The sequence below is a fragment of the Bos taurus genome, chromosome Y (genome assembly GCF_002263795.3).
Source record: "Bos taurus isolate L1 Dominette 01449 registration number 42190680 breed Hereford chromosome Y, ARS-UCD2.0, whole genome shotgun sequence".
In the NCBI taxonomy this organism is placed as follows: domain Eukaryota; kingdom Metazoa; phylum Chordata; class Mammalia; order Artiodactyla; family Bovidae; genus Bos; species Bos taurus.
This window is the reverse complement of record NC_082638.1, coordinates 7,180,414-7,207,931: the sequence shown is the minus strand read 5'-3', so window position 1 is coordinate 7,207,931 and position 27,518 is coordinate 7,180,414. Positions and strand designations below refer to the sequence as shown.

Here is a 27,518-nt window from a genome sequence, read left to right as displayed (position 1 = left end):
GCCTCTGTAGCTAATATCCTTGATAATGTAAATTTGCAGCTAACTGCACAGTAGTTGTGCTTTGACATCAGTATCATGTAAGATTAGTATCTTGGGTGAAATTGGAGAATACTGATAGATAGTTTTCAAGTAAAAGCATTAGAATAAATATTTATGTTTTGAGGCCATAGTTACCCTCAGATTCCTTAATGTTTTGTTCTTATAAAGGAGACTGTTGACCAAGTTTATAACAAATATAAAATATGTTAACCTTTTAAAAGTAGTAGTTAGAAATTAACATCTATAAACTTAGTTTTAGCAGTGTTCATTTGCCTGATTATACTGTTAAGTTCTTCTCGTTTTAGTCAATCTCAGCGAAGTCCCCATGTATTTTATCGTCATGATTTAATCAGTCAGCTTCAGCACAATCATGCCTTAGTTACTTTGGTAGCAGAAAACCTTGCAACTTACATGGATAGCACACGACTATATGCTAGAGGTATGTATTACGGATTGAAATTAGTTTTTGGGGTCACTCTGGCCTTCTTTCTCTATATTTTGTTTGTCCTCATGTTAATTTAATTAGACATGACAAATTTTTAAAAGGATGAAGAAATGGAAGTGAATAGGTTTACAAGCTTTAAGGGCTCTTTAACAGTTGCTTGTCTCTCTTCCTGCTTATCTTTGTTAAATTGATTTCTTTCCTTTTGTACATTGGAACTTTATCTTGTACTTATAAAGTTGTTAATTTTATAAGTTGTTACTTGTAAGTTGTTGTGGTTATTACATTCTGGGGTGTACTCCTTTTAAATTTTTTCTTTCTTAACTGCTTTCTCTTGTAATTGCTTTACAAGAAAAACTAATTTTCCTATTACCCATTTTGTCCAAGCTGATTGTTTATATGTATTAGAATTGTTTTTAGTTAAATTGATGTTTTCAGTTCTTTAAAGATCTTGATTAAAATGTTATTAGATTAGTGATCTCTATGTTTCATTTGTTCTCATAGTAATAAATTATTTAAACATGAGGATAAAATTTTCTGTGGTGTTCACAAAACTTTTCAGTGTTTGGTCTGTGTGAGGCTGCCTTTTTAATCCTTTAAATGCTAATTCCACTGTTAATTTGTTATTTCACAACTTATCAGAAACACTCTGCTGGAGCACAGAATACTCTGTTAAATTCTACCCATATAGTATCATACCAAATTTTTAGGATAAGTAAAACCTCAGCCACCTTGTAGGTGAAGTTTTTTATATTTGAGTATGAAGGAGAAAAACTTGACCTTGTTCATTGTTGAAGATAGGATTAAGCTTAGTGTTGAAGTGAAAGTGCTGCTTAATTAACAAGATGCATTAGGATGTGTACATTCAGTTTTTCACAGAAAAGTGTGGATGTTTGTAATAACTCCTCATTGGAGTAGAATGATAGACTGTGTATGTCTCTACCTTTAATGCTTGTGGAGTAGAATGTAGTTGAGTAGTACAATGTTTGTAGACAGTGTTTGCTATACATACTCACCCATATAAATTACATAAACCTGTTTGGAAAAATTCAGTCACTCTTGAAATAACCTGAATGATCACACTGAATTATCTCATATTTTACTCATTCTGTCCATTCTAGCCTTAGTGCTAGAAAAGCAATCGAAGAATCAGGTAGTAAAATGGTCCCACTCAATATATTTGTTAGATACCAAACTTAATTCTTAGCAGAATGTTAGGATGGGAAAGACACTGTAGGCATAAAACTATATTGTTCATTTTCTCTAGCAAAAGTACCCCAAATCAGCAACATACATGAGAAATTTGCATGTAGTTCTCTTCAGCTTTTCTTGAGTTAGAGTCCTCCTACATGCTAGTTAAGACCTTTTCTAAAAGTCCAGTCAGCTATATATTTAACTGGAATTTTTATTCATTTTTGTGTGAATTACTGTGTTATTTTAATGTCCATGACATTAATTGAAGCCAGAATTGCTAGTACGGTGAGTTGGAGCAGGTGTGCATTTCAGCCTCACTAGGATTATATATTCTGTTTAATCACATTACACTTGTGCTCTTAAGTTAACTCACTTTCGTGATCTCAAGAATGTCAACATTCTATGCCAGTCCAGGTTCAATGCACGATACTGGATGCTTGGGGCTAGTGCACTGGGACGACCCAGAGGGATGGTATGGGGAGGGAGGAGGGAGGAGGGTTCAGGATGGGGAGCACATGTATACCTGTGATGGATTCATTTTGATATTTGGCAAAACTAATTCAATTATGTAAAGTTTAAAAATTAAAAAAAAAAAAAAAAAAGAATGTCAACATTCTTCCTTAAATCATATTTATGTTGCCTCTTTACACAGTTTATCAACTGCCTAGGTTTAAAACCTAACATCACTTCATAGCTGTATAACTTGTAAGTTAAGTGTGAGGATTTATCATATTATAAAATGAGGATAACAGTAGTTACAGCTTAATGGCTATTCTAGAAGTAAGGGTTAATGCTTGTTACTGCTGCTACTGCTAAGTCACTTCAGTCGTGTCCGACTCTGTGTGACCCCATAGACGGCAGCCCACCAGGCTCCCCCGTCCCTGGGATTCTCCAGGCAAGAACACTGGAGTGGGTTGCCATTTCCTTTTCCAATGCATGAAAGTGAAAAGTGAAAGGGAAGTTGCTCAGTCGTGTCTGACACTCTGCGAACCCATGGATTGGAGCCTACCAGGCTCCGTCCATGGGATTTTCCAGGCAGGAGTACTGGAATGGGGTTCCATTGCCTTCTCCGAATGCTTGTTACTAGATTGGTGCAAATGTAATTTCAGTTTCAGACCATGAGTTTTAAGTCATTATAACTAGGCTCAAACACATCTTTATTAATCAGAATAGTAGCCATTAGTCAACACATTTTGCCAAGAAGAAATAAGTTTATTCCTATAGCTTAAAAATCTGCCTCAGGATTTGATACACACTTGAAAAGCATGTTCTGCCTACTGCTGTTGGTGGAAGCGTTTTCCCTTTAAAAATTTGTCAAGATGCTTGAAGAATTGGTAGTTGATTGGCAGGAGGTCAGGTGAATATTGCAGATGAAGCAAAACTTTGTAGCCCACTATTGGATGCTGTGGAGAAGAATTGGGTGCTTTCTGTTGACCATTACCAGCTGAAGGCTTTGAAGCTATCAGTGCATCTCATCAGTTTATTGAGCATACTTCTCAGGTATGATGGTTTTGCCAAGATTCAGAAAGCTGTAGCAGATCAGACTGACAGTAGTAGACCACCAAACATTGACCATGACCTTTTTTTTTTTTTTTGGTGCAAGTTTGGCTTTGAAAATTGCTCTGGAGCTTCTTGGTCCAGCTACTGAGCTGGTTGTCATGTAAAATCCACTTTTCATCTCATGTCACAATCCAATTGAGATATGGTTCTTTATTGTTGCCTGGAAAAAAAGATGACACTTCAAAACTGATTTTTTAAATTTGTGGTCAGCTCAGAGACACATGCTTATGGAGCTTTTTCACCTTTCCAGTTTGCCTCAGATGCTGAATGACCATACAGTAGTTGATGTTGAGTTCTTTGGCACTTTGCTCTGTAGTTGTAAGAGGATCAGCTTCAATGATGACTGTCAGTTTGTCATTGTTAACTTCAGTAGCTAGCCACTGCGTTCCTCATCTTCAAGGCTCTAGGGCCCTTTGCAAAACTTCTTGAATCACCTCTGCACTGTATGTTTATTAGCAGTTCCTGGGCCAGATGCATTGTTGACATTACAAGTCTTCTCCACCACTCTATGACCTATTTTGAACTCCAGTAAGAAAATCACTCATTTGCTTTTTTGGACTGACATCATTTCCGTAGTCTAAAATAAATATAAAATGAACAGCAAGTAATGCCACTAGCAAAAAACCATAAGAAGTATGCATTTAAAGAATGTATAACATCCTTTAAACTTGTCAATAGATTCCAGTATCAAATGACAAAGTTCAGCAATTCAGAACTTTAATTACTTTTGCACCAATATAATAGAATTTTGGCTGGCACATAGCAAGCTCTTAAAACTTTGTTGTATTAATGAGTTTCTCTGAGTTAATTGATTATCATTAGCTTCTAACCTTTTCCACCTTATTATACTATTTGTGTTTCTTACTAGTGCTCTTTAGCAGTTGATCTTTAACTGTAGGGACAAGATTGTTTATTAAGTTCTATGATTATGATGCACAACTAAAAACATGACAAACCTTTGTGACAGCTTCTGTCTAAGAAGCCTATTGCATGGATCTAAAGCATATGACAAGACATGCAACAGTATTTTTGTGAGATTCTTTGCAGTTCATGGATGTTTTCTGAATTTCATACCGAGTGGTTTGCATTTGCCATGACTACCACATCTACTAGGGATTTTTGGTTTTGGAAGAATAATTTCTGTTATGGCATGATCTTATGACTTTTACATGTGAAAGGTAAAAATGAGCTCTTTTTTAGGTGAAGTAATGCACCAGTACTTCATGAATCACAGTTGAAGAAAAATTTCTAGTGTTCATCAGCAAAATATAATGTCTCATGTAGTTCATTAGAAGAAATATCCTTTGTGTTGATTTGAACTTAATGAGAATTTTATGGGTCATTTTTCCCATTCCTGAGCAAAGTTGATAGGCTTTACACTTAATCATAAGACCAGTGGCATTCAATTATGCTTTTGTTTTCTAAGGATTGTCAGTTTGCATTACCTCTTTTTATCCTCTTTGTTTTTTATTATGATCGTCTATTTTCAAGGTCACCTACCAAAAAAAAGGCAGCCTCTTTACACGTCATTTCATAACCATGCTTTGATAAAATGTATATTCTATGGTTTTTGATCATTAATGATTCTTACTCATTTCTACCTGTGGGCCATTAAGTACTGTTAAATATTTGTATGTTCTTACGGAGCTATTTTTTTAGAGAAATAACTGTTTCTAGGACTACCACAGGAAAGAATGGACAAGTCTTCAACAGGATAAGTGTTTTTAGAGAATCATTTTGCAGTGTCAAAAACGAGTCACTTCCCAAATTAAAATAATGATACTGTGAGTGATAGCCTGAATGTTCAATATGTAAGTCCATTGGTTCACAGTGATATAAATAAATGTCAGCTTATAAAGGTAGGAAAACATTGTCAATAATTAAATGAGTAAGTGAAAGTTTATTGAGGATTAGAATACTGACACAGTATCAAACTATTCTCCCACAAATTATTCATTACAGAGAGAAAAGTTGTGTTTATTGGAGCAACTTGGTAGAAACACCCTAACTAAGCAATTTAAGTTAAATTAATATTAATGGTATAAATTGACATCTTGACTTACGTTTAAGGAGATACAGGAAAAGATACAGTGTCGTTTCTGTAGTATTTCTTGGCAAATATAAATAATCTGTATCCAACTAGAGGAAGTGAAGCAAACACAAATTGAATAGCTTTAGACAAATGGGTTTATTCTTGAAAATGGTCTAGGTGGAAAAAAATAACAGACCATAAAGAACAAAGGAATTTAAGAAAACAGCCACATTAGGAATGTGACCCTAGCTTTGATTCTGGACTGGGAAAAGGAAAACAATAAAGAATGTTACTGAGACAGTTAATGAAATTTGAATATATGCAGTAGTTAGATAATAGTCTTTAATTAATCTTAAAATCAGGTAAGTACTATGGCTATGTGCTTGTTATCAGGAAATAAACCTAATTTTAGGGAGTCTCTTTAGATGGTTCAAAAAGTGATTAAAAAATATAAAAAAAGGAGATCCTGATAAAACGAGTAGATTATGAACAAGTGGATTATATGGGCAGAAAATAATTGTATTATTTGACACTTGGAATTATATTTTTAAAAAAAGAAAAGTTACACCATGCTTTCTACTTCTTTGTGTATTTGTGTGACCCCCTCTGCTCCCTCCTGCCCCAGTCCTGCCAAGTAAGCACACACAAAGAAGTTTTCAGACAGAAGTCTCTAAAGGATGAAAAGCAGCTGAAGTAGTGGTGTAGAGTTTAGTCATGTACTTCAGGATCAGTGCTCTTTGAATACTAAAAAAAACCACATGTATGTAATAGAGAATAATTTTTACAGTTTTGAAGGCTGGACCCTTGATGTCCCAGCAATTGATGAGTTGATGGGGCTACTAAGATTTTATAACTGTTGGTAGATGTTCATGTATCTAGAAGTGCCAAGCAGTCTTTATATGTGGCCTTCTTTCCCAAATCTGGGCTTCCCTGATAGCTTAGTTGGTGAAGAATCCGCCTGCAATGCAGGAGACCCTGGTTCAATTCCTGGTAGGGAAGATCCACTGGAGAAGGGAGAGGCTATCCACTCAAGTATTCTTGGGCTTCCCTGGTAAAGCTTCCCTGATAGCTTAGCTGGTAAAGAATCTGCCTGCAATGTGGTAGACCTGGGTTCGGCCTGGAGGAGAAAGGAAAGGCTACCCACTCCAGTGTTCTGGCCTGGAGAATTCTGGACTGTGTAGTCCATGGGGTTGCAAAGAGTTGGACACAACTGAGTGACTTTCTCTTCAGTTCCCAAATCTAGTTCTAAATATAACTCTGAACATTCCCTTTGTTCTTCTATAACAAGTCACTATTTTACTTCTGAATCAGGTTTTTCTGATATGTAAAATGTTGATGTTTTGGTGATCTTGGTTGCCTTTTTCAACTCCAAAGTTAGCTCAAACAATTAGAAGTCTTTGCCTTTATTACTGACATCAGACTTCCCTGGTCCAGTGGTTGATCCCATGCCTGTCAGTGAGGAGACGCAGGTTTGATCGCTGGTGTGGGAAGATCCCACATGCCATGGATCAAGGAAGCTGTAATGTTACAACTGCTGAAACCTATGCACCCTTGAGTGTGAGATCTGCAACAGAAGACACCGCAATGAGAAACCCACTCACTGCAACTAGAGAGTAGCCCTCACTTACCACAACTAGAGAAAGCTTGCACACAGCAGTGAAGACCCAGTGTAGCCAAAAATAAATAAAATTTTTGAAGTAATAATAAGTTCCAAGGGATGCATAATTGATAAATACCAGTACTTCCAAATTTTTTAAATAAGTACCTTTGATTCCTGAGTGGTTGACAGCACTGTTTGAGGCATTTATTATTTTCCATTATTTCCACTCTGTTCCATTCAGATCAGTTAGGTCATTTTCAGGCAGAGGGTTTATCCATTCTTACTTCATTTGTGATTTTTATTTTGCTGTGTAACAAGCAAAACAGAACAACCTGATGAGTAGTTGCAGAACAACCTGATGAGTAGTTCTTAAAACAGGCTTATAAAACTCATGGTTTAGTTGGGTTCTACCCTTTTTTGAGGAAGCATCTTAGACACAAAAACACTGTAGTATTTTTAGAAAAGTGTGTGTTTTGGTTTTTTTCCTTTGATTTCTTATGGTCAGATACTGAGAATTTTTCCCATAGTATATAGTGTTGATAGTATAAGTACTTAACAGTTCTGTATTTAAGAGGCCAAAAATTTTCAGCCTACGCTAAACCTTCTTACCAACATACATATTCGTGGTCAGAATGAGAGACTAGATTAATTTTGATTTGTTTTATTTTATGTTCTAGGCATTCATAGTCTGATGATTAAGGTAATTGTTAACTTTATCAGATGCTGTTAACAACTGTTTCTTTGTTTGGTTAATGCTCTTATTGATGTTGTGTATGCTAAAATATGGAAAAGGAAATGGTAACCTACTCCAGTACTCTTGCCTGGAAAATTCCATGGATGTGGGAGCCTGGTAGGCTACAGCCAATGGGGTCACAAAGAATTGGACATGACTAAGTGGCTTCACTTTCTTTCTTTCTTTAATTCTTTTAGAGAATGAGATGGCAACCCACTCCAGTGTTCTTGCCTGGAGAATCCCATGAACAGGGGGCCTGGTGGGCTGCATGCAGTCTGTGGGGTTCCAAAGAGTTGGATATGAGCAACTAACACATACACACACATACGACAATTACAGTTATTATATAACAGAAGGGAGAGTTAAGGGGATAAAGTCATAGAATTTTCTCACAGAATTGCTTTAATATATATGAAAAGTAGAGGACTACTGTGCTGAAAAATTATTTTTGATACCACATTGAACACATAACACTTTTCCTTTTGGCTATGTAAAAAGCAGCAGTTTATTTTTGTGGGGAAAACAGATATATTTAAATATATCTGAAACCTATTGCCTATTAATAAGTGATTAATGGATTCTTAACTCTTTTGATTAAAGTCAACAGTGATACGGATATGCATGTATAATACAAAATTTTTGTTAATTTGCAGACCATGAAGACTATGACCCACAAACTGTGAGGCTTGGAAGTAGATACAGTCATGTTCAAGAAGTTCAAGAACGGCTTAACTTCCTTAGGTTAGTTTTATATGATTAGTGATGTTTTCTTATAAGGCACATATGAGGAATGCAATGACAGTATTCTTCACAGCTGAGTCTTTTTTTTAAGTAGCTATTTCACTCTCTGAGTATTTTCCCACATAAGAACCATGGCCAATAATAGGTAATGTAACATTGCCTATGTGTTCATTACTAGAGTGGTGCTTATTTCTATTATTAATTAGATTTTATTCTTCATGTATTATCGTACTTTGACCGTATTGGACAGGAAAACAATCAGCCAGGGAATATTTTCATTATTGCTGTCATGGGCAGTAAGGAACAGGATGGTTGGTATATGTGTGTGCTTTGTTTATACTAATAGTAACTGATAAAGGTGAAATAAGCCTGTATATAATAAAATTATTTAAGATGGGAATAAGGAAAAATAGCCTGTTTTTTAAGCCAAAGCTAATATTAAATTTGCTCAGTAATGTTTGGCTTTTAATACTATGTATACACAGGTTCTTGGTTTTTCATAAAAGCTTGTGTTTTTTATTTTAATATATATTTACTCTTAGTAGTTTTCTCTTTAGATTTATAATGTTACATGCTGTATTTCTTTTAACAAACCATGTAGTTATTTATGGGAAAATATTTCTATTTGCATACCTACTTTCTAGGTCAGTCTGTGGCTACTGCTGACTGAAAAATTAGTCACAATCTGAAAGTAGTTACTTTATTTGGTGGGAAGATTAAGGATTCTGTAGCTCTAAGTAGCCCTGAGAAAACTGCTCTGAGGAAGCCTGAGATGGGGTCAGGCTGTATATGTTTGCAGTAAAGCAAGTGGGCAGTCTGAACATCAGTGCTTGCTAAGTAGTAAGGAAAACCAGGTATCAACCTATGCAAACCTCTGAACTCATTTAATTCATTCCTTTCACACACACCTCAGCTATCTGGGGCCAAATCCTATTTCTTGTCATATTAAGGGGTGGTATGGCAGATGGCTGCTTCTGCTATATTGTAGACATTGTGTTTCCTTTTGGGAACCCTCATTCAAATTTGTTGTTCATTCACTCAGTCATGTCCAAATCTTTGCAACCCCCTGGACTGCATGCAGCACAGCGGGCTTCCCTGTCCTTCACCATCTGCCAGAGGTTGCTCAAATTCACATCTGTTGGTATTAGTGATGCCATCCAGCCATCTCTGTTGTCCCTTTTACATCCTGCCTTTACTCTTTGCCAGCATCAGAGTCTTTTCTAAGAGGTCGGCTCTTGGCATCAGGTAGCCAAAATATTGGTTCCAGCTTCAGTTGTCAGGTCTTCCAAGGAACACTAAAGGTTGATTCTCTTAGGATGGACTGGTTGGATCTCCTTGCAGTCCTAGGGACTTTCAAGAGTCTTCAGCACCACAGTTCAAAAGCATCAATTCTGCAGCCTCTTTTACAGTCCAGCACTCACATCCAGGCATCACTGCTAGAAAAGCCATAATTTTGACTATATGGCCTTGTGTTGGCAAAGTGATGTCTCTGCTTTTTAATATTTTCAGTCTCTAGGTTTCTCATAGCTTTTCTTCCAAGAAGCAAGTGCCTTTTAATTTCATGGCTTCAGTCACCATCCACAGTGATTTTGGAGCCCAAGAAGATGAAGTCTTACCACTGTTTCCAGTTTTTTTCTCACCTGTTTGCTATGAAGTGATAGGACCAGAGGCCATGGTCTTAGTAGTTTTTTGAATGTTGAGTTTTAAGCCAGCCTCTTCACGCTCCTCTTTGACATTCATCAAGAGATTCTTTAGTTCCTCTTTGCTTTCTGCCATTAGTATGGTGGTATCTGCATATATGAGGTTGTTAATGTTTCTGTCAGCAATCTGGATTGCAACTTCTGCTTCATCCATCCAGGCATTTCACATGATATACTCTGTATATAAGTTAAATAAATAGGGTGATAAAACACATACTTGGCATACTCCTTTCCCAATTTTGAACTAATCCTTTGTTTCATATCTGGTTCTACGTGTTGCTTCTTAACCTGCATGCGGGTTTCTCAGGATGCAGGTAAGCCGGTATGGTATTCCCATCTCTTTAAGAATTCTCCACAGCTTGTTGTGATCCACAAACTTAAAGGCTTTAGCGTAGTCATTGAAACAGAAGTAGATGTTTTTCTGGACTTCCTTTACCTTTCCTGTTATCCAGTAGATGTTGGTAATATGATCTCTAGTTCCTCTGTCTTTTCTAAATCAATCTTGTCCATTTGGAAGTTCTTTGTTCATGTACTGTTGAAGCCTAGCTTGAAGGATTTTGAGAAGCCCTTCAAGGTTTTTATCTCTCCTTTCTGTTCTCTGAACTTTGAATTCAGTTGGGTATATCTTTCCCTTTTTCCTTTGCCTTTCACTTCTCTTCTTTTCCCAGCTATTTGTAAGGCCTCCTCAAACAACTACTTTGTCTTGTTGCATTTCTCTTCTGGGGGGATGAAATGATCACCAACTTCTATGTGATGTTACGAACCTCTGTCTTCAGGCTCTCTGTCTACCAGATCTAACCCCTTGAATCTATTTGTCACCCATATTATGTAATCATAAGAAATTTGATTTAGGTCATACCTGAATGGCCTAGTTTTCCCTGCTTTCTTCAATTTAAGCTTGAATTTTGCAGTAAGGACCTGATGATACAAGCCATAGTCAGCTCCAGCTTTTGTTTTTGCTGATTGTGTAGAACTTCCTCATCTTTCACTGCGAAGAATGTAATCAGTCTGATTTTGAAATTGACCATATGGTGGTGTCTGGTATTTACTATGAGCAGTGCATTCTCTTGAGAAAACTGTTAGCCTTTTCCCAGCTTCATTTTGGACTCAAAGGCCAAACTTGCTTGTTAACTCCAGGTGTCTGTTTACTTCCTGCTTTTGCATTCCAATCCCATATGATGAAAAGGACATCTCTTTTTTCATGTTAGTTCTAGGAGGTCGTGTAGGTCTTAATAAAGCTAATGAACTTCAGCTTTGTCAGCATTGGTAGTTGGGACATAAACTTGGATTACTGTGATGTTGAAAGGTTTGCCTTGGAAACAAAGCAAGATCATTCTGTCAATTTTGAGATTGCACCCAAGTACTACATTTCAGACTCTTGATGACTGTGAGGGCTACTCCATTCCTTCTAAGGGATTCTTGCCCACAGTAGTAAACATATGATTATCTGAATTAAATTCACCCATTCCCATCCATTTTAATTCACTGTTTCCTAAAATGTCAGTCTTCACTGTTGCAATCTCCTTTTTCACCACATCAAATTCACCTTGATTCATGGAGCTAACAATCCAGGTTCCTATGCAATATTGTTTTTCACAGCATTGGACTTTACTTTCACCACCAGATGCACCCACAAGTGGGTCTCATTTCTGCTTTGGCGCAGCGTCTTCATTCTTCTAGAGCTGTTTCTCAACTCTTGTCCAGTAGCATATTAGAGACCTTCATTCTTTCTGGAGCTGTTTTTGCACTCTTGTCCAATACCATATTGGAGACCTACCAACTTGCGGAGTGCTCATCTTCCCGTTTCATCTTTTTGCCTTTTCATACTATTCTTTGGTTCTCAGGGAAAGAATACTGAAATGGTTTGCCATTGTCTTCACCAGTAGACCAGTTTTTCAGAACCCTCCATCATGACTCATCTGTCTTTAATGGTCCTGAATTTGATGAATCTTAGTTACATTGAGTTACACAAGACTTTTCCTGGTGGTCCAGCTAGTAGATCACTCACCTAGAGCCAGACATCCTACCTAGAATGCAAAGTGAAGTGGGGCAGCTGAAGTATCACTATGAACAAAACTAATGGAGGTGATGAAATTTCAGTTGAGCTATTTCAAGTTCTAACAGATGATGCTCTGAAAGTGCTACAGTCAATATGCAAGCAAATTTAGAAAACTCAGCAGTAGCCACAGGACTGGAAAAGGTCAGTTTTCATTTCTATCACAAAGAAAGGCAATGCCAAAGAATGGTCAAATGACCACACAGTTGCACTCATCTCACATACTAGTAAAGTATTGCTCAGAATTCACCAAGCCAGGCTTTAAAAGTATGCTGCTTCTTCTGCTGCTAAGTCACTGCAGTCGAGTCTGACTCTCTGCGACCCCAGAGACGGCAGCCCACGAGGCTCCCATGTCCCTGAGATTCTCCAGGCAAGAACACTGGAGTGGGTTGCCATTTTCTTCTCCAGTGCCTGAAAGGGAAAAGTGGCACTGAATTCGCTCAGTTGTGTCCGACTCTTAGCGACCCCATGGACTGCAGCCTACCAGGCTCCTCCGTCCATGGGATTTTCCAGGCAAGAGTACTGGAGTGGGGTGCCATTGCCTTCTCCGTAAAAGTATGCAAACTATGAATTTTAAAATGTTCAAGCTGGAGTTAGAAAAGGCAGAGGAACCAGAGATCAAATTGCCAACATCTGCTGGATCATCAAAAAAGAGAGAGAGTTCTAGAAAAAGAGCTATTTCTGCTGTATTGACTATGCTGAAGCCTTTGACTGTGTGGATCACAATAAATATGGAAAATTCTGAAAGAGATGGGAATGTCAGACCACCTGACCTGCTTCTGGAGAAATCTGTGTGCAGGTCAGGAAGCAACAGTTAGAACTGGACATGGAACAATAGACTGGTGCCAAATAGGAAAAGGAGTACATCAAGGCTGTATATTGTCACCCTGCTTATTTAACTTATATGCAGAGTATGTCATGAGAAATGCTGGGCTGGAAGAAGCACAAGCTGGAATCAAGATTGCCAGGAGAAATATCAATAACCTCAGATACACAGATGACACCACTCTTAAGGCAGAAAGTGAAGAAGAACTAAAGCCTCTTGAGGAAAGTGAAAGAGGAGAGTGAAAAAGTTGGCTTAAAGCTCAACATTCAGAAAACAAAGGGCATCCAGTCCCATCATTTCATGGCAAATAGATGGAGAAACAGTGTCAGACTTTATTTTTTTGGGCTTCCAAGTCACTGCAGATGGTGACTGCACCCTTGAAATTAAAAGATGCTTACTCGTTGGAAGAAAAGTTATGACCAACCTAGACAGCATATTCAAAAGCAGAGATATCACTTTGTCAACAGAGGTCCATCTTGTCAAAGCTATCATTTTTCTAGTGGTCATATATATGGATGTGAGAGTTGGACTAAAAAGAAAGCTGAACACCAAAGAATTGATGCTTTTGAACTGTGTGGAGAAGACTCTTGAGAGTCCCTTGGACTGCAAGAAGATCCAACCAGTCCATGCTAAAGGAGGTCGATCCTGAGTGTTCGTTGGAAGGACTGATGTTCTGGAACTCCAATACTTTGGCCACCTGATGCAAAGAGCTGACTCATTTGAAAAGACCCTGATGCTGGGAAAGATTGAAGGCTGAAGGAGAAGGGGACAACAGAGGATGACATAGTTGGATGGCATCACCAACTCTATGGACATGAGTTTGAGTAAGCTTCGGTAGTTGGTGATGGACACGGGGGCCTGGCATGCCTGCAGTCCATGGGATTGCAAAGAGTCAGACACGACAGTGACTGAACTGAACTGAACTGAACTGAACAGCTGGTAGAGAGACCGCTTGCAATGTGGGAGGGCTTCCGTGGTGGCCCAGCTGGTAAAGAAACTGCCTGCAATGTGGGAGACCTGGATTCGATCCCTGGGTTTGGAAGATCCCCTGGAGCAGGCAAAGGCTACTCACCTCCAGTATTCTGGCCTGGAGAATTCCATGGACTGTATAGTTGTAGAGAGTCAGGCATGACTGAGCAACACTCATTTTCTTTCACACAGGAATTTGATCTGTGTTATCCTTTTGGTTAGCTTTCTGTTATCATGGTTTGCGTTATGGAAATGGAGATTTTTATTCTTGCTTCTTTTGTCTGCCTTCTGATACATAAGATAAAAGGTTTGTGTCAGCTTCCTGATAGGAGGGACTGGTTGTGGGGAAAACTAAATCTTCCTTTGGTGGTCAGGGCCCTACTCAGTAAAATGTAGTCCAGTTTTCTGCGTATGGGTGGGGCTATGCTGTAGTTTGGCCTGAGACAGTCCAGTCATGGAATTTGCAGTTTCTGTATTAGGCTGTAGGCTCTATGGTAGTTGTAAAGGAGGCCTCCTCCCCAAGGACTTAGACCCACATGCTGCATCTCTGAGGACTGTTGCCTGCTAGTGCCCCTGACCCTGCAGCAGTCTACTGTTGAGCTACGCTTCTGCAGGAGATTCCCTAGCGCCACAGGCAAGTCTGGCTTGTGGGGTCACTGCTCCTTTACCCTGGAACACAAAGTTTTGTTTGTGGCTTCCAAGAGTTTCTTTTCCCCCAATCCTATGGAAGTTCTGCTGACCTTCATATTTGGAGACCACAAATCACTGATGACTCTGATATTTCTTGCCTCCCAGTGTGGCTGGAAATACTTCATTTCACACTACCTTTAAGAATATTATCTCCCCAGATGCAAGTCATTACATATTCCATCTTAGGAAAAATTATAGTCATCAGATCTGATAATATTTATTTAAAGTGATTCTAAACCCACTGTCACCCCCACCCCATGGCAACATCCAAGGGAAAAAACTGCCACTTCATTGAGATTGTCTCCTGTATTGGGGTAAAATTATTGATGTTTGTGTACTGTATCTCTTAGGTTTACTGGAATAGAAAGGTGTTTTAAGAGGGATTAGGTAGCATTAAAAACTTAAGGATACCTTCATACTCAGACCTAGAATTACTGATATTTTGAAGACCTGATTAAGACACAAAAGAAGAAACCCACCAACATTAAAATGAATCACCATGTTGTGTTGAATATGAAGCCATCATAGCCATCATTTGTTAACTAAGAATGACATGTAAATTATTCAGATTAAATTCAGATTCTATTTCTTTCACTGTCATTTAGAGAAGTAAGACATAGTAGAGAAGTTCTAAAAAAAACTAAGAGTCTCAAATGACAAAACACACTATCTGAGAATTATCAGCTTCATTGTCATTTAATGGAAACTAACAGTCACACAACCGAAAAGCATCAGAGGACATCTTGAATTGTCACAAACACATTAATGCTTACTGAGCTAGAAATAAGGTTGAATTATGTCGGTAGTTTTGTTTATTGTGTGCAGGTATTCAGTATAATATTTTAAGAAATTAAAAAGCTTTGAGTTTTCTTTTTTATAACATTAAGGGGTCACTAAGAGTTGGACACGACTGAGTGACTTCACTTTCACTTTTCACTTTCATCATTGGAGAAGGAAATGGCAACCCACTTCATTGTTCTTGCCTGGAGAATCCCAGGGACAGGGAGCTTGGTGGGCTGCTGTCTATGGGGTTGCACAGAGTTGGACACGACTGAAGCAACTTAGCAACAGCAGTTAGCTGAAAGTCCTCATGTGTAATATCTCCTTTTGCACTGAAACCATATAAGCTAAATTAGGATGTGGCTTCAAAGTCTGAGCTTTCATAACAAGGAATAAGCTTCTGTATTTAGATGAAATCATTTAGCGTAGTTCCTGGAGCTTTGTAGTTGGCCAATAAATAGATGTTTGTTAGATAATAATTGCCAGAGATGTGGTTAAAATATAAGTGTTTTTGAAAAGATGCCTTTTTAAGCTGTAATTATAATGTGATTATGCTAAATGAATTATTTAAAATACTTTGCAATAAACTGTATTTGAGGGTAAAATTTTATAAACTAATTACTGATTTCTCATATTTTCCCCAAGGTTTTTATTAAAGGATGGCCAGCTGTGGCTTTGTGCGCCTCAGGCAAAACAAATATGGAAATGCTTAGCAGAGAACGCAGTTTATGTTTGTGATCGTGAAGCCTGTTTTAAGTGGTATTCCAAGTTAATGGGGGATGAACCAGACTTAGATCCTGATATTAATAAGGAATTCTTTGAAAGTAATGTGCTTCAACTTGATCCTTTCCTGTTAACTGAAAATGGAATGAAATGTTTTGAACGATTCTTCAAAGCTGTTAATTGTCGAGAAGGGAAACTAGTAACAAAAAGAAGAGCCTATATGATGGATGATTTGGAACTAATAGGATTAGACTACCTTTGGAGAGTAAGTAAAGGAGTAGGAACCCCTGTTGACAAACATTGTACATGAGGTGGCTCCTAGAAAATGTAATTGAGGAGTCATAATTTTGCTTTTAATTTATGTATATTTATTCTCTTTGGTGTTTGTGCTAGGAATTGAGGGGTAGAAGGAAGGTGCTGGGTGGGAGCTGTTCACCCTTAAGTTCTTGTTATATCATTTTTATTTGCCAATATTTTTGAGTTCATATTCCCTCCCCCTAACCTCTCACCCCCGCTCCCCGCTGTCACCACCAATGCATCTTTGTGTTTGGAATTATTTGAGATGTGTGCAAGTAGAGTAACCATTGCCTACCTGCACATCTTTCACATTCTCTTTGAAAAGGTCATTGGCTATGTTTCTTAATAGTTATATCTTAGGGCTTATTGTACATTTAATGCCAAAACAAATAAAGGACAGAAAAGAGGACTGTTAGTTGGAAGAAGTCAGTAGTAACTTCATGATATTGCTTGATTTGTGATATAGTTAAATACCTAGGAGAAAATGCTATATTGTACTTAGGGTTTTTCCATCTTGATAATTAAATCTTAATTACCATCTCAAAATGTAAGCTATTATACTTCAGCTTATATTGTGTTTTGTATGTGGGGATTTCGTTTCATTTCTCATCCCTAGGCAAAATAAGGTGTTTGGTCTTTCATTAATATTAGTATTTTTTTTTTTTATTAGTGGTTTTTTGACTCAGTCTCCCTCTATTCCTTTCCTTTTACCTCCCCGAACTTCTCAAAGGGGCAGCCCTGAAACACCCAAATAAATAAAAATTAAACATGTTGTGAAAATCTCTAATACAGTTATATAAGTGAGAAAGATGTTCAGAAGTTTCTGGAGTTGACAGAATTGTTTTCTGTGATAAATGATTTTTCATGGAAAATTTTTAGCTTCTTTGAATTGCTCCTTGAAAATCTCATAGCCTGGCTGCCAAATTGCAGAATTACGTAATATTGATTAAAGTATACACTTTTACTTTTAAAGCAAATTACTTGAGAAAGTTCATTTATATTCATTATTAATATTCTGCTTAATTTTGTCACTTAATTTTATTTGGGTTGCATATCAAAAGCAATTTAGTCTTAGATTATACACTTTTAAAACATTGATAGCATTTGAATTTAAGTACCAAATGAAAATATATCTTGAATGTTACTAATTACTTCAATTTTTGGATCTAGGTCGTAATTCAGAGTAATGATGATATTGCCAGCAGAGCTATAGATCTCCTTAAAGAAATATATACAAATCTTGGCCCCAGATTACAGGTCAATCAGGTGAGGATTGAGATGCATAAAAACTTCCATTACAGTTAAATTGAAAAGTAACTGTGTTAAGTAGAGTCTTTTCAATGTAAGTACTTAATGTACTTTTGTCCCTTACAAAAGGCCAACTCTTGATAATTATCTTTAGGTGGTTAGGATAATTTTGACTATGATGATTTATTATTGTTTGCTGAGACAAGCAAAATACTTGCTTTGACATTCAGTCCAAATTTTTTTTCATAGTTGGTTTATACTTGTTTGTTATCAACTTACTTTTGTATTTTATTGCTGATTAATACATGATGTGATTAGGAATTACCTAAAGACTGAAAAAGTGGAGAGTGAAAAAGTTGGCTTAAAGCTCAGCATTCAGAAAACGAAGATCATGGCATCTGGTCCCATCACTTCATGGGAAATAGATGGGGAAACAGTGGAAACAGTGTCAGACTTTATTTTTTGGGGCTCCAAAATCACTGCAGATGGTGACAGCAGCCATGAAATTAAAAGACGCTTACTCCTTGGAAGAAAAGTTATGACCAACCTAGATAGCATTTTGAAAAGCAGAAACATTACTTTACCAACAAAGGTCCATCTAGTCAAGGCTATGGTTTTTCCTGTGGTCATGTATGGACGTGAGAGTTGGACTGTGAGCACCGAAGAATTGATGCTTATGAACTGTGGTGTTGGAAAATACTCTTGAGAGTCGCTTGGACTGCAAGGAGATCCAACCAGTCCATTCTGAAGATCAGCCCTGGGTGTTCTTTGGAAGGAATGATGCTAAAGCTAAAACTCCAGTACTTGGGCCACCTCATGTGAAGAGTTGATTCATAGGAAAAGACTGATGCTGGGAGGGATTGGGGGCAGGAGGAGAAGGAGACAACAGAGGATGAGATGGCTGGATGGCATCACTGACTTGATGAACCTGAGTTCGAGGGAACTCTGGGAGATGGTGATAGACAGGGAGGCCTGGCGTGCTGCGATTCATGGGTTCGAAAAGAGTCGGACACGACTGAGCAACTGAACTGAACTGAAAGGCTGAAATTTTATTGTCTTTAATTGGATTGATGTCATTTGGTTTTATATTTTGAAGCAGTTTAACGTCTTTATTTGGCTCATTATTTGTAGGTGGTTATCCATGAGGACTTTATTCAGTCTTGCTTTGATCGTTTGAAAGCTTCATATGATACATTGTGTGTTTTGGATGGTGACAAAGACAGCATTAACTGTACAAAACAGGAAGCTGTTCGAATGGTTCGAGTATTGACTGTTTTAAGGGAATACATAAATGAATGTGATAGTGATTATCATGAGGAAAGAACAATTCTACCTATGTCAAGGTTTGTAAAAAACTGGTCTTTTGGTGTTAATTTGAAGTTATTTGTATTTATTAGTTAGCTAATTGGGAAAGTTATGACATATAGATTAAAAAGACTATAAACAAAAAATTTATTTCTGGTGGTCAGTGTCCTGCCTTTCAAAAACATTATTTGGATCTTACAGACATTTTTTTTTTTTAATAGAAAATTGTAAGTTGTATTTTGGAGAGGTGCTGTTTTCCAGGCTATTAGCATCTGTAAAGTGTGGCCTTGGTTTTGGCAGTTGATGTTTTTATTTTGATATTATTTGTTTATAGTGTTAATAATAAAGTTTTTTAGAGGCATCACTGGCGATCAGGGGGTTAAACCTCTACTTTCAGTGCACAGAGCTCTGTTTCACACCCTTGTTGGGAAACTAAGATTCCATATTCTGCACAGCCAGACCAAAAAGAAAAATCTTTAAAGCTGCTTATGTAAATGTAACAAAGAATATTTTTAAATCGTGTTTACCAAACTTTCCTAAATTTAGAAACTCATAAAATAATTCACTAAATCATTTCAGTATAATTATGAATTAATATATTACAAATTACAGGATACAAATGATATGTTATACATTAAATAAACATACTAAATTACTTAATAATGTTTTAAATGGCATTTCTAGTTTTGAGGAAGTTTGTAGGATAAGTATCATTAGATTTTTTAAAACTGAACATTTTTCAACGGAAAAATGTAAAATAACTACTTTAATGTGATTTTTATTTTCTATCTTACCTGTGGGAAGAGAATATACTAAGAAATATTTGGGGGTAAATTTTTAACAATTCTTTTTAGTGGAAACATCCATTTTAATGTTTTTGTTTACACTCTCAAGCTTAAGCGTATCTCTTCCACATTTAAAAATATTCCTGGTGAAGTGAGCTTTTATAGCTTAAAATTAACTGATGTGTTATTTTTGTCTGTATTATAGTTTAAGTAGATATCTTTTTCTGCAGCCATAGAGACAGAGGTTAATAACAATGAAGGGTAGTCACATTGTGCTTTCAAGATTAGTTACAGTGTTAATAATTAAACATAAAATTGTTGTTTTCTGTATTCTAAAATCAAAATCTTCATCTTAGTAAGAAAATGTTAAATTCTCAAATTTTTGTTCTGACCATCTCCTAAATATTACTGTTTTTTTTTCCCACAGAGCATTCCGTGGTAAACATTTGTCTCTCATAGTTCGGTTTCCAAACCATGGCAGACAGGTTGATGATTTAGATATATGGTCTCATACAAATGATACTGTTGGTTCAGTACGACGATGTATTCTCAATCGTATTAAGGCAAATGTAGCCCATACAAAAATTGAACTCTTTGTGGGTGGTGAATTAATAGATTCTGAAGATGACAGAAAGCTAATTGGACAGCTGAACTTAAAAGACAAATCAGTAAGTACATATAAGTTTCAAATACTCTCCCAAAATTAAACTGGAGGCTGTTTTTCACTTGTTCGTAAATATTTATTTAGCATCTAATTGTTGTGTGTAGTCTTCTCTGTTAGGTGTTTGGGTTATAACCTTATGTAAGATGGATGTCTTGACAGTAGTGTTGTAGAGTAGGTAACTGCTAAGTGTTTATTTTAACTTTCTAATTGTTTAAAGTTGAAGCAGGAAATATTTTTTAGCTTCATGATATATAGTTTATATTTTGTGCAAGTATTTTCCATTCTCTTGTGTACTTATACATGCTGTCATTTTTCAGATAATTACGGCCAAACTTACACAAGTAAGTTGCAATATGCCTTCCAGTCCTGATAGTTCTTCTGATTCCTCAACTGGATCTCCTGGGAACTATTGTAAGCGTTACAGTGATGGCCCTAAACAAGAAGTGGAAAGTTGTTTGCCTGGGGTGGTAAGTAGATATTGTATGTAAAGCATTATACTCTTCTTTGATAATAGAAATGTATAGAATGGCTGCTTTCTTAACAAGTTTACATGTTTTTTAGATTGGGCAAATGTCTAATAAATATACAGTTAAATATTAATATCTTGTTGAATTTTTTGGCTTTGGATTTTAAAATAAAATTTCCTTAGGGATATAGAATTATATTTGGAAAGAAAGATTACAGTTGTATAATACTAAACATATATTCTAGAAAATATTAGCTTTTCCTTTGAATCATTTTTACAGAAACATATAATCTGCTGTTATTTTCAGATTCTTAGTAATATTACATCTGAAGGAACAGCCCTGTCTCACTCTTTGTCTGCCCCTCTTTCATAAGAATTATTCCTGGGATAGTACCACTTCTGTGTAAGAGGAATTTGACTCCTTGCAACAGTTAGATTAGGAATTTAGTCTGTAGTAGTTACCCCTGAAGGATGAAGTGTCTTTTCTACAATTAGCTTTGAGAACTGTATAGAATTCAAAGAAGCTTTGAAGGCTTATTTAATAAATGATTGTATTTTCATTACAAAGAATCAGTGGATTTGTAAAATTGAGAAGATAAGGAACGCCGGCAGTTTCAGATAGTAAAGATGGCATATGCAAAAAGATGATATTTATAAGTAGAAAACTTATTTTGGGAAAGTGTATAGGTTAATTTTGAATAACAACATTTTTTGACCTAATATGTAGGTATATACTTTTCGTATTCTGTATTCCAGATAATGTCACAACATCCCAGGTACATTTCTTTCCTTTGGCAAGTTGCTGACTTAGGTAGCAATCTGAATATACCACCTCTTAGAGATGGAGCCAGAATACTTATGAAACTTATGCCAATGGGTAAGAAAAATATCTCCCCACTTCTCTCCACACCCTATTGCTAATGCTGACAAGTAATTAATAAACAATACTGTTTTTTAAATATATATCTTGTGGTGTAGTCTATAGTGTTGATCATGTACATTCATACTATTGCTGATGAGGAATTTTCTGTGAACCATTTTAAAATATTTAAGGGCATATAGTTAAAACAATATTTTTTTCAACTCACTCCCTATTATTTGCTTGATTTTCTCTTCTGTTTATTATTAGATTTATTAAATCTTCCACATTCCCTTCAGTAATTTTTTAAAACAATTTTCAACATGGTTAGATGTATTGTTTCTTAGTTTTTCTTTTGCTCCAGTCTATTTTTCCTGGATATCATTATTGTTCTCAGACTTCTTAATACAACTTTGTATGATAGACCATCTGGTACACACCTTTGTCTTCACACTTAGTTCTCATTTTGCTGAAACATAACCTTCTGAAACAAACAAAAAAAGGTATATGGGAAGCAAATTTTTTAACATACAAAAATTATTTTTCTCAATGCAACTGAACTCTCATCTATTCTAGTGTTTTAACTGAACTCTCATCTATTATAGTGTTTTTGTTTATTTTACTTGTAATTGTTTGAGCATAGAATTAAAGGTTGAAACTTTGTTCCATAGTTAATTTCATGCACTATTGACCATCAGGAAGACTGAAGCCAATATTATGTCAATGTTTTTTTCTGTGAAGCCTTTTTTTATTTTGCCTTTTAGTTGAGATCTGATGGCTTGTCTTTATAGAATTTTTAAATATTCTGATATTTTATATATTTATATTCAGATTTTTTATATTCTGATATTTTGTTATTCTTCAAAATGATACTGTGATTTACTTCAAATAAGGACAGTCTATTGTCTATTAGAAAATTAAAAATGTAAAGCAGAAGATTAACAGCTAGGAAGAATTGTTTTATTTTCATTGATGGTGATTGCTTAGTGGACTTGGTCAGTCAGATGATTTAACTACTTACTTCACACATGAGAGATTTGGAAATTTTTAATATTTTTGGCATTGTTTTATTTATGCTTTTGAAAATGTTTTCTGCATCAGAAGGTCCTGTGGGATTTACTGCATCTATTTTCATGTTTTGGCTAATTACAGTTTTCTTTAGAAAGTTATATTGATGTAACTCCTAATTGACTTTTTGAGCTTATTGTAACATTTTCACTATCTTTTTTTTTTTTCTGTTCTTAGAGTTCTGTTTTATGAACACTTTCGTGTGTTTTTACCGTAATAGAATATTTGTTCATCTAAACCTAATGTTTTGTAAAATCAACCGTATATTATTACTGGGAGAAAATCACAAAGTTACAGAAAATTAGGAAGTATATTACAAAAAACTTTGTATTTCTTAACTATATGAGAGTAATTAATATGATATTTTGTTATTCTCCAAAATGATATTGTGATTTCCCTCAAATACAGTCTGTTGTCTAATAGAAAATTAAAAATGTAAAGCAGAAAATTAACAGCCATATTTTCATCATGTAATTGATTGTATCCATTCAAAATGCACCAGTTATTCTAGTAAAATTTTTAGTAAAGATTAGAAAACTTTTCCTGTTAAAGACTGGATAGCAAATATGTTAGGTTTTGTGGACCAGTAGATAAAATCAAGGATACCATGCAGGTACTTAAATAAAAGAAAACAAATTATCAGAGAAGTTTTTATTAGCACAATCAAGCTAAAAATCATATAGTGCAGTTTTTATGATATGGGTCTCCTGATAAGAGTCATAGAACTTTTTAGGGCATTATAATATTTTGTTGAAGTTCAAAGTCTGTGTTCCATTTTATCAAATCAGTTGCAAATGTTCATTTGTTATTGCTTGTCTCTAAAATACAGGTGGTTTTATCTTTAGCATGATTTTCACACAAACAGGTACTACTGGTCATTGTTCCATGAGCATATATAAAAGACATTTATATGTCCTTAATTTTTCTCTTAATATTCGATTTTTATTATGTCATTGCACTGCAGTTTAGTCACTTTGGATTTTAGGCTAGATTGGAAGCTTTTCAATTGCATTGTTCATTGCACTTTGAAATAATGGAGCTTCCTTTGTACCTACTTCAAGGTTTGAAATGCAGCAGGAACTGTAATTTGAGTTTGGAAAATATATCTGTTGTAATTTAAATAATCTCTACCTTACTTATAATACTTAACAAGCTGTAAATGGTTGTTACCTTGTTTTGTTTAGTGAATAATGATAAGAAAAGTTTGTGATTGTTCTTTATAGATAGTAGGTCTAACTGCATAGTAAACAGAGGCAATAACATAACTAACTGTAAGGCGAGCGCAGAGAAAAAGAGAGTGAGCTGGTCATTCAGGCAAAGAAAGATTTATTACAAGCAGAGAGAAAGTGACTGACTTGAGTGAGAATCCAGTGCTTACCCTACAGCCAACTCTTCTTATAACGTGTGTGTGTGTGTGTGTGTGTGTGTGTGATTGTGTGTGTGTGTGTGTGTGTGTGTGTGTGTGACCCTTTACAGCCAACCCTTCTTATACTGTATAACGTGTGTGTGTGTGTGTGTGTGTGTGTGTGTGTGACCCTTTACAGCCAACCCTTCTTATACTGTGTGTGTGTGTGTTTTCTGTCGCTTCACTTGTGTCCGACTCTTTGTGGCCCCGTAGCCTGTCAAGAGATTTTCCTGGAAGAATACTGGATTGGGTTCCCATTTCCTTCTCCATCTTATAACCTGTCAATGGGAAATTGTGCCCTGAAAGGCTTAGTTTATCCTTCGCCCACTGGAGGTGTCTCACGGTTGGTCATGTAGTCTTGATAAACTAGCACCAGCAGAGAAAAACAGGCTATTGCTTTAAGGAAAAAACAGGGTGCCCACTAGGGTACTGTGGCCACTGTGACTTCATCCATTTTTTGTCAGGTTACCACAATGGACCATTTTTAAATAATACACTGTGAAACCCCTTTTAGACCCTAACAATAACCTTTCTTACACTTACAAATTGCTATTACTGAGCTGGAAGAAAACTTAACTGAACAAAACAGTATTTAAAGCAAAAGTATATATACAAAATTTTAGTATAAGAAAATCACAAACTTGCATCATCTACCACCATTATGATACAAACATATGCTGTGTTAACATTCTCAAAAATTTTTTCTTTTTTAAGTCTCTTGTAATGATAATGATGACAGTGTTCATGACAATACATGCCTGCAGACCTGATGTCATGAGGAGTAAGATGTATGACACTGTAGTTAAGGGGTTCAACACCAGGGTAACTCCAATCACTGATATATATTAAAGGATCATATATTGGAAGGACCGGGTTCAGATTCTAAACTCTGAGATTTTGAAGATCACATACACTATTGTCAGGATCAGCAACAGTTAAAGACAAGAATCTTTAAGAGTAGAAGGTTGAGGCTTCATAACTATAGGTGCTTTAGTTACAAACATTGACATAAGAAGCTGTTTCTTTTCTTCTTTATTTGGACAATCAAGCAAATTAACAGTAGTTATAACTCATATTGTTCTACTTTGGGTGACATGGAGGCTTCCTTAACCTCTATGGAAGGATTGTATTTGAGGACTGTATTTTTTTAAAACAGTCAGTGCCTGGGATTTCCCTTGTGGTCCAATGCTTAAGACTTTGAACTGTGCAGCAAGTAAAATAAAGCAAGGTAGGGTAAACTATTGTTGTCTAGTGAAAACCTGCTTCATTTTCCAAGTGTCCAGAAGATGGTTCTGTTTCTGCTAAATCTTCTGCCTCATTATCATTATCTGTAGAAGATGTTAGCAGATTTTTGAGTTCCTTTTTGGTAGAAATGACAGATCTCCAACTAGAAAATTAGAGATACCAAGGGACATTTCATGCAGAGATGAGCACAGTAAAGGAGAATAATGATGTGGACCTAATAGAAGCAGAAATATTAAGAAGAGGTGGCAGGAATACACAGAACTATTAAAAAAAAAAAAAGATCTTCATGACCCAGATAGCCACGAGGGTATGATCACTCAACTAGAACCAGATCCTGGAATGTAAAGTTAAGAGGGCCTTAGGAAGCATCACCATGGACAAAGCTAGTGGAGGTGGTGGAATTCCATTTGTGCCATTTGAAATACTAAAAGATGACACTGTTAAGGCGCTACACAGAATATGCCAGCAAATTTGCAAAACTCAGCAGTGGCCACAGGACTGGAAAAGGTCAGTTTTCATTCCAGTTCCAAAGAAAAGCCATCCCAAAGAATGTTGAAACTATTGCACAATTGCACTCATCTCACACAGTAGCAAAGTAATGCTCAAAATTCTCCAAACCAGGCTTCAACAGTACATGAACCAACAACATCCAGAGGTTCAAGCTGGATTCAGACACTGAGGAACCAGGGATAAATTGCCAACATCTTCTGGATCTTCAAAAAAGAGAGTTCCAGAAAAACATCTACTTCTTTATTGATTATGCCAAAGCCTTTGACTGTGTGATCACAAAACAGTAGAAATGGAAATACCAGACCACCTTACCTGCCTTCTGAGAAATCTGTATGCAGGTCAAGAAGCGACAGCTAGAACCAGACATGGAACAATAGACTGGTTCCAAATTAGGAAAGGAGTACATTAAGGCTGTGTATTGTCACAGTGCTTGTTTAACTTATATGCAGTGTACATCATGAGAAATGCTGGACTGGATGAAGCACAAGCTAGAATCATGATTGCTGGGAGAAATATCAATAACTTCAGATACATCCTTAATGGCAGAAAGCAAAGAACATTTAAAGAGACTTTTGATGAAAGTGAAAGAGGAGAGTGAAAAAGTTGACTTAAAACTCAGCATTTAAAAATAAATGACTTAAAACTCATCTTCAGACAATGAAGATCCTGGCATCCGGTCCAGTTACTTCATGGCAAGTAGATGGGGAAACAATGGAAACAGTGACAGACATTTATTTTAGGGGGCTCCAAAATCACTGCAGATGGTGGCTGCAGCCATGAAATTAAAAGATGCTTGCTCCTTGAACGAAAAGTTATGACCAACCTAGATAGCATGTTAAAAAGCAGGGATATTACTTTGCCAACAAAGTTCATCTAGTCAAAGCTGTGGTTTTTCCAGTAGTCATGTATGGATGTGAGAGTTGGACTTTAAAGAGAGCTGAGTGCTGAAGAATTTGATACTTTTGAACTGTGGTGTTGAAGAAGACTGTTGAGAGTCCCTTGGACTGCAAGATCACTCCATTCAATCTTAAAGGAAATCAATCTTGAATATTGGAAGGACTGAAGCTGAAGCTCCAATACTTTGGACACCTGATGGGAAGAACCTGATTGGAAAAGCCTCTGATGCTGGCAGAGATTGAAGGCGCTATGAGATGTTTGAATGACCATCACTGACTTGATGGACATAAGTTTGAGTAAGCTCCAAGAGTTGATGCTGGACAGAGAATCCTTCCTGGCATGCTGTAGTCCATGGGGTCTCAAGGAGTTGGACAGGACTGAGCGATTGAACTTGGCTTATTGGTACAAATTTGTCTGTGCTCTTTAATCTGTTCCCCAGAGATATCCTGTGTCATCCTAGGAAGAACCTCCCAACTTATTGATACATTGGAACATTCAAGGTATTCTTTATTATTATTATTATTTTCCATTATTGTTTACCAAAGGATATTGAATAAGGCCCCTGTGGTATACAGTAGGACTTTGTTGTTGCAAGGGGTTCTTGACTTCTGCATTACAAGTGAGGAAGCCCCTGAAATAATTGACTTCCTTCATCTCATAATGATTTCTGAGGTCCACTGATTG

At 36.4% G+C, this 27,518-nt stretch overlaps 1 protein-coding gene across 2 annotated transcripts in view; it reads left to right on the top strand.

Moving 5' to 3' along the window:
• USP9Y (ubiquitin specific peptidase 9, Y-linked) overlaps nt 1-27,518 on the top strand; it is a 127,141-nt gene that overhangs the window by 39,293 nt on the left and 60,330 nt on the right. For both annotated transcript variants that reach the window (XM_059883965.1, NM_001145509.2), the window contains exons 13-20: nt 345-478; nt 8,254-8,341; nt 16,008-16,350; nt 17,553-17,648; nt 18,762-18,973; nt 20,148-20,388; nt 20,702-20,851; nt 21,607-21,727. In XM_059883965.1, coding sequence (XP_059739948.1) covers nt 345-478; nt 8,254-8,341; nt 16,008-16,350; nt 17,553-17,648; nt 18,762-18,973; nt 20,148-20,388; nt 20,702-20,851; nt 21,607-21,727 — 1,385 coding nt within the window. The remainder of the gene's footprint in view (nt 1-344; nt 479-8,253; nt 8,342-16,007; nt 16,351-17,552; nt 17,649-18,761; nt 18,974-20,147; nt 20,389-20,701; nt 20,852-21,606; nt 21,728-27,518) is intronic.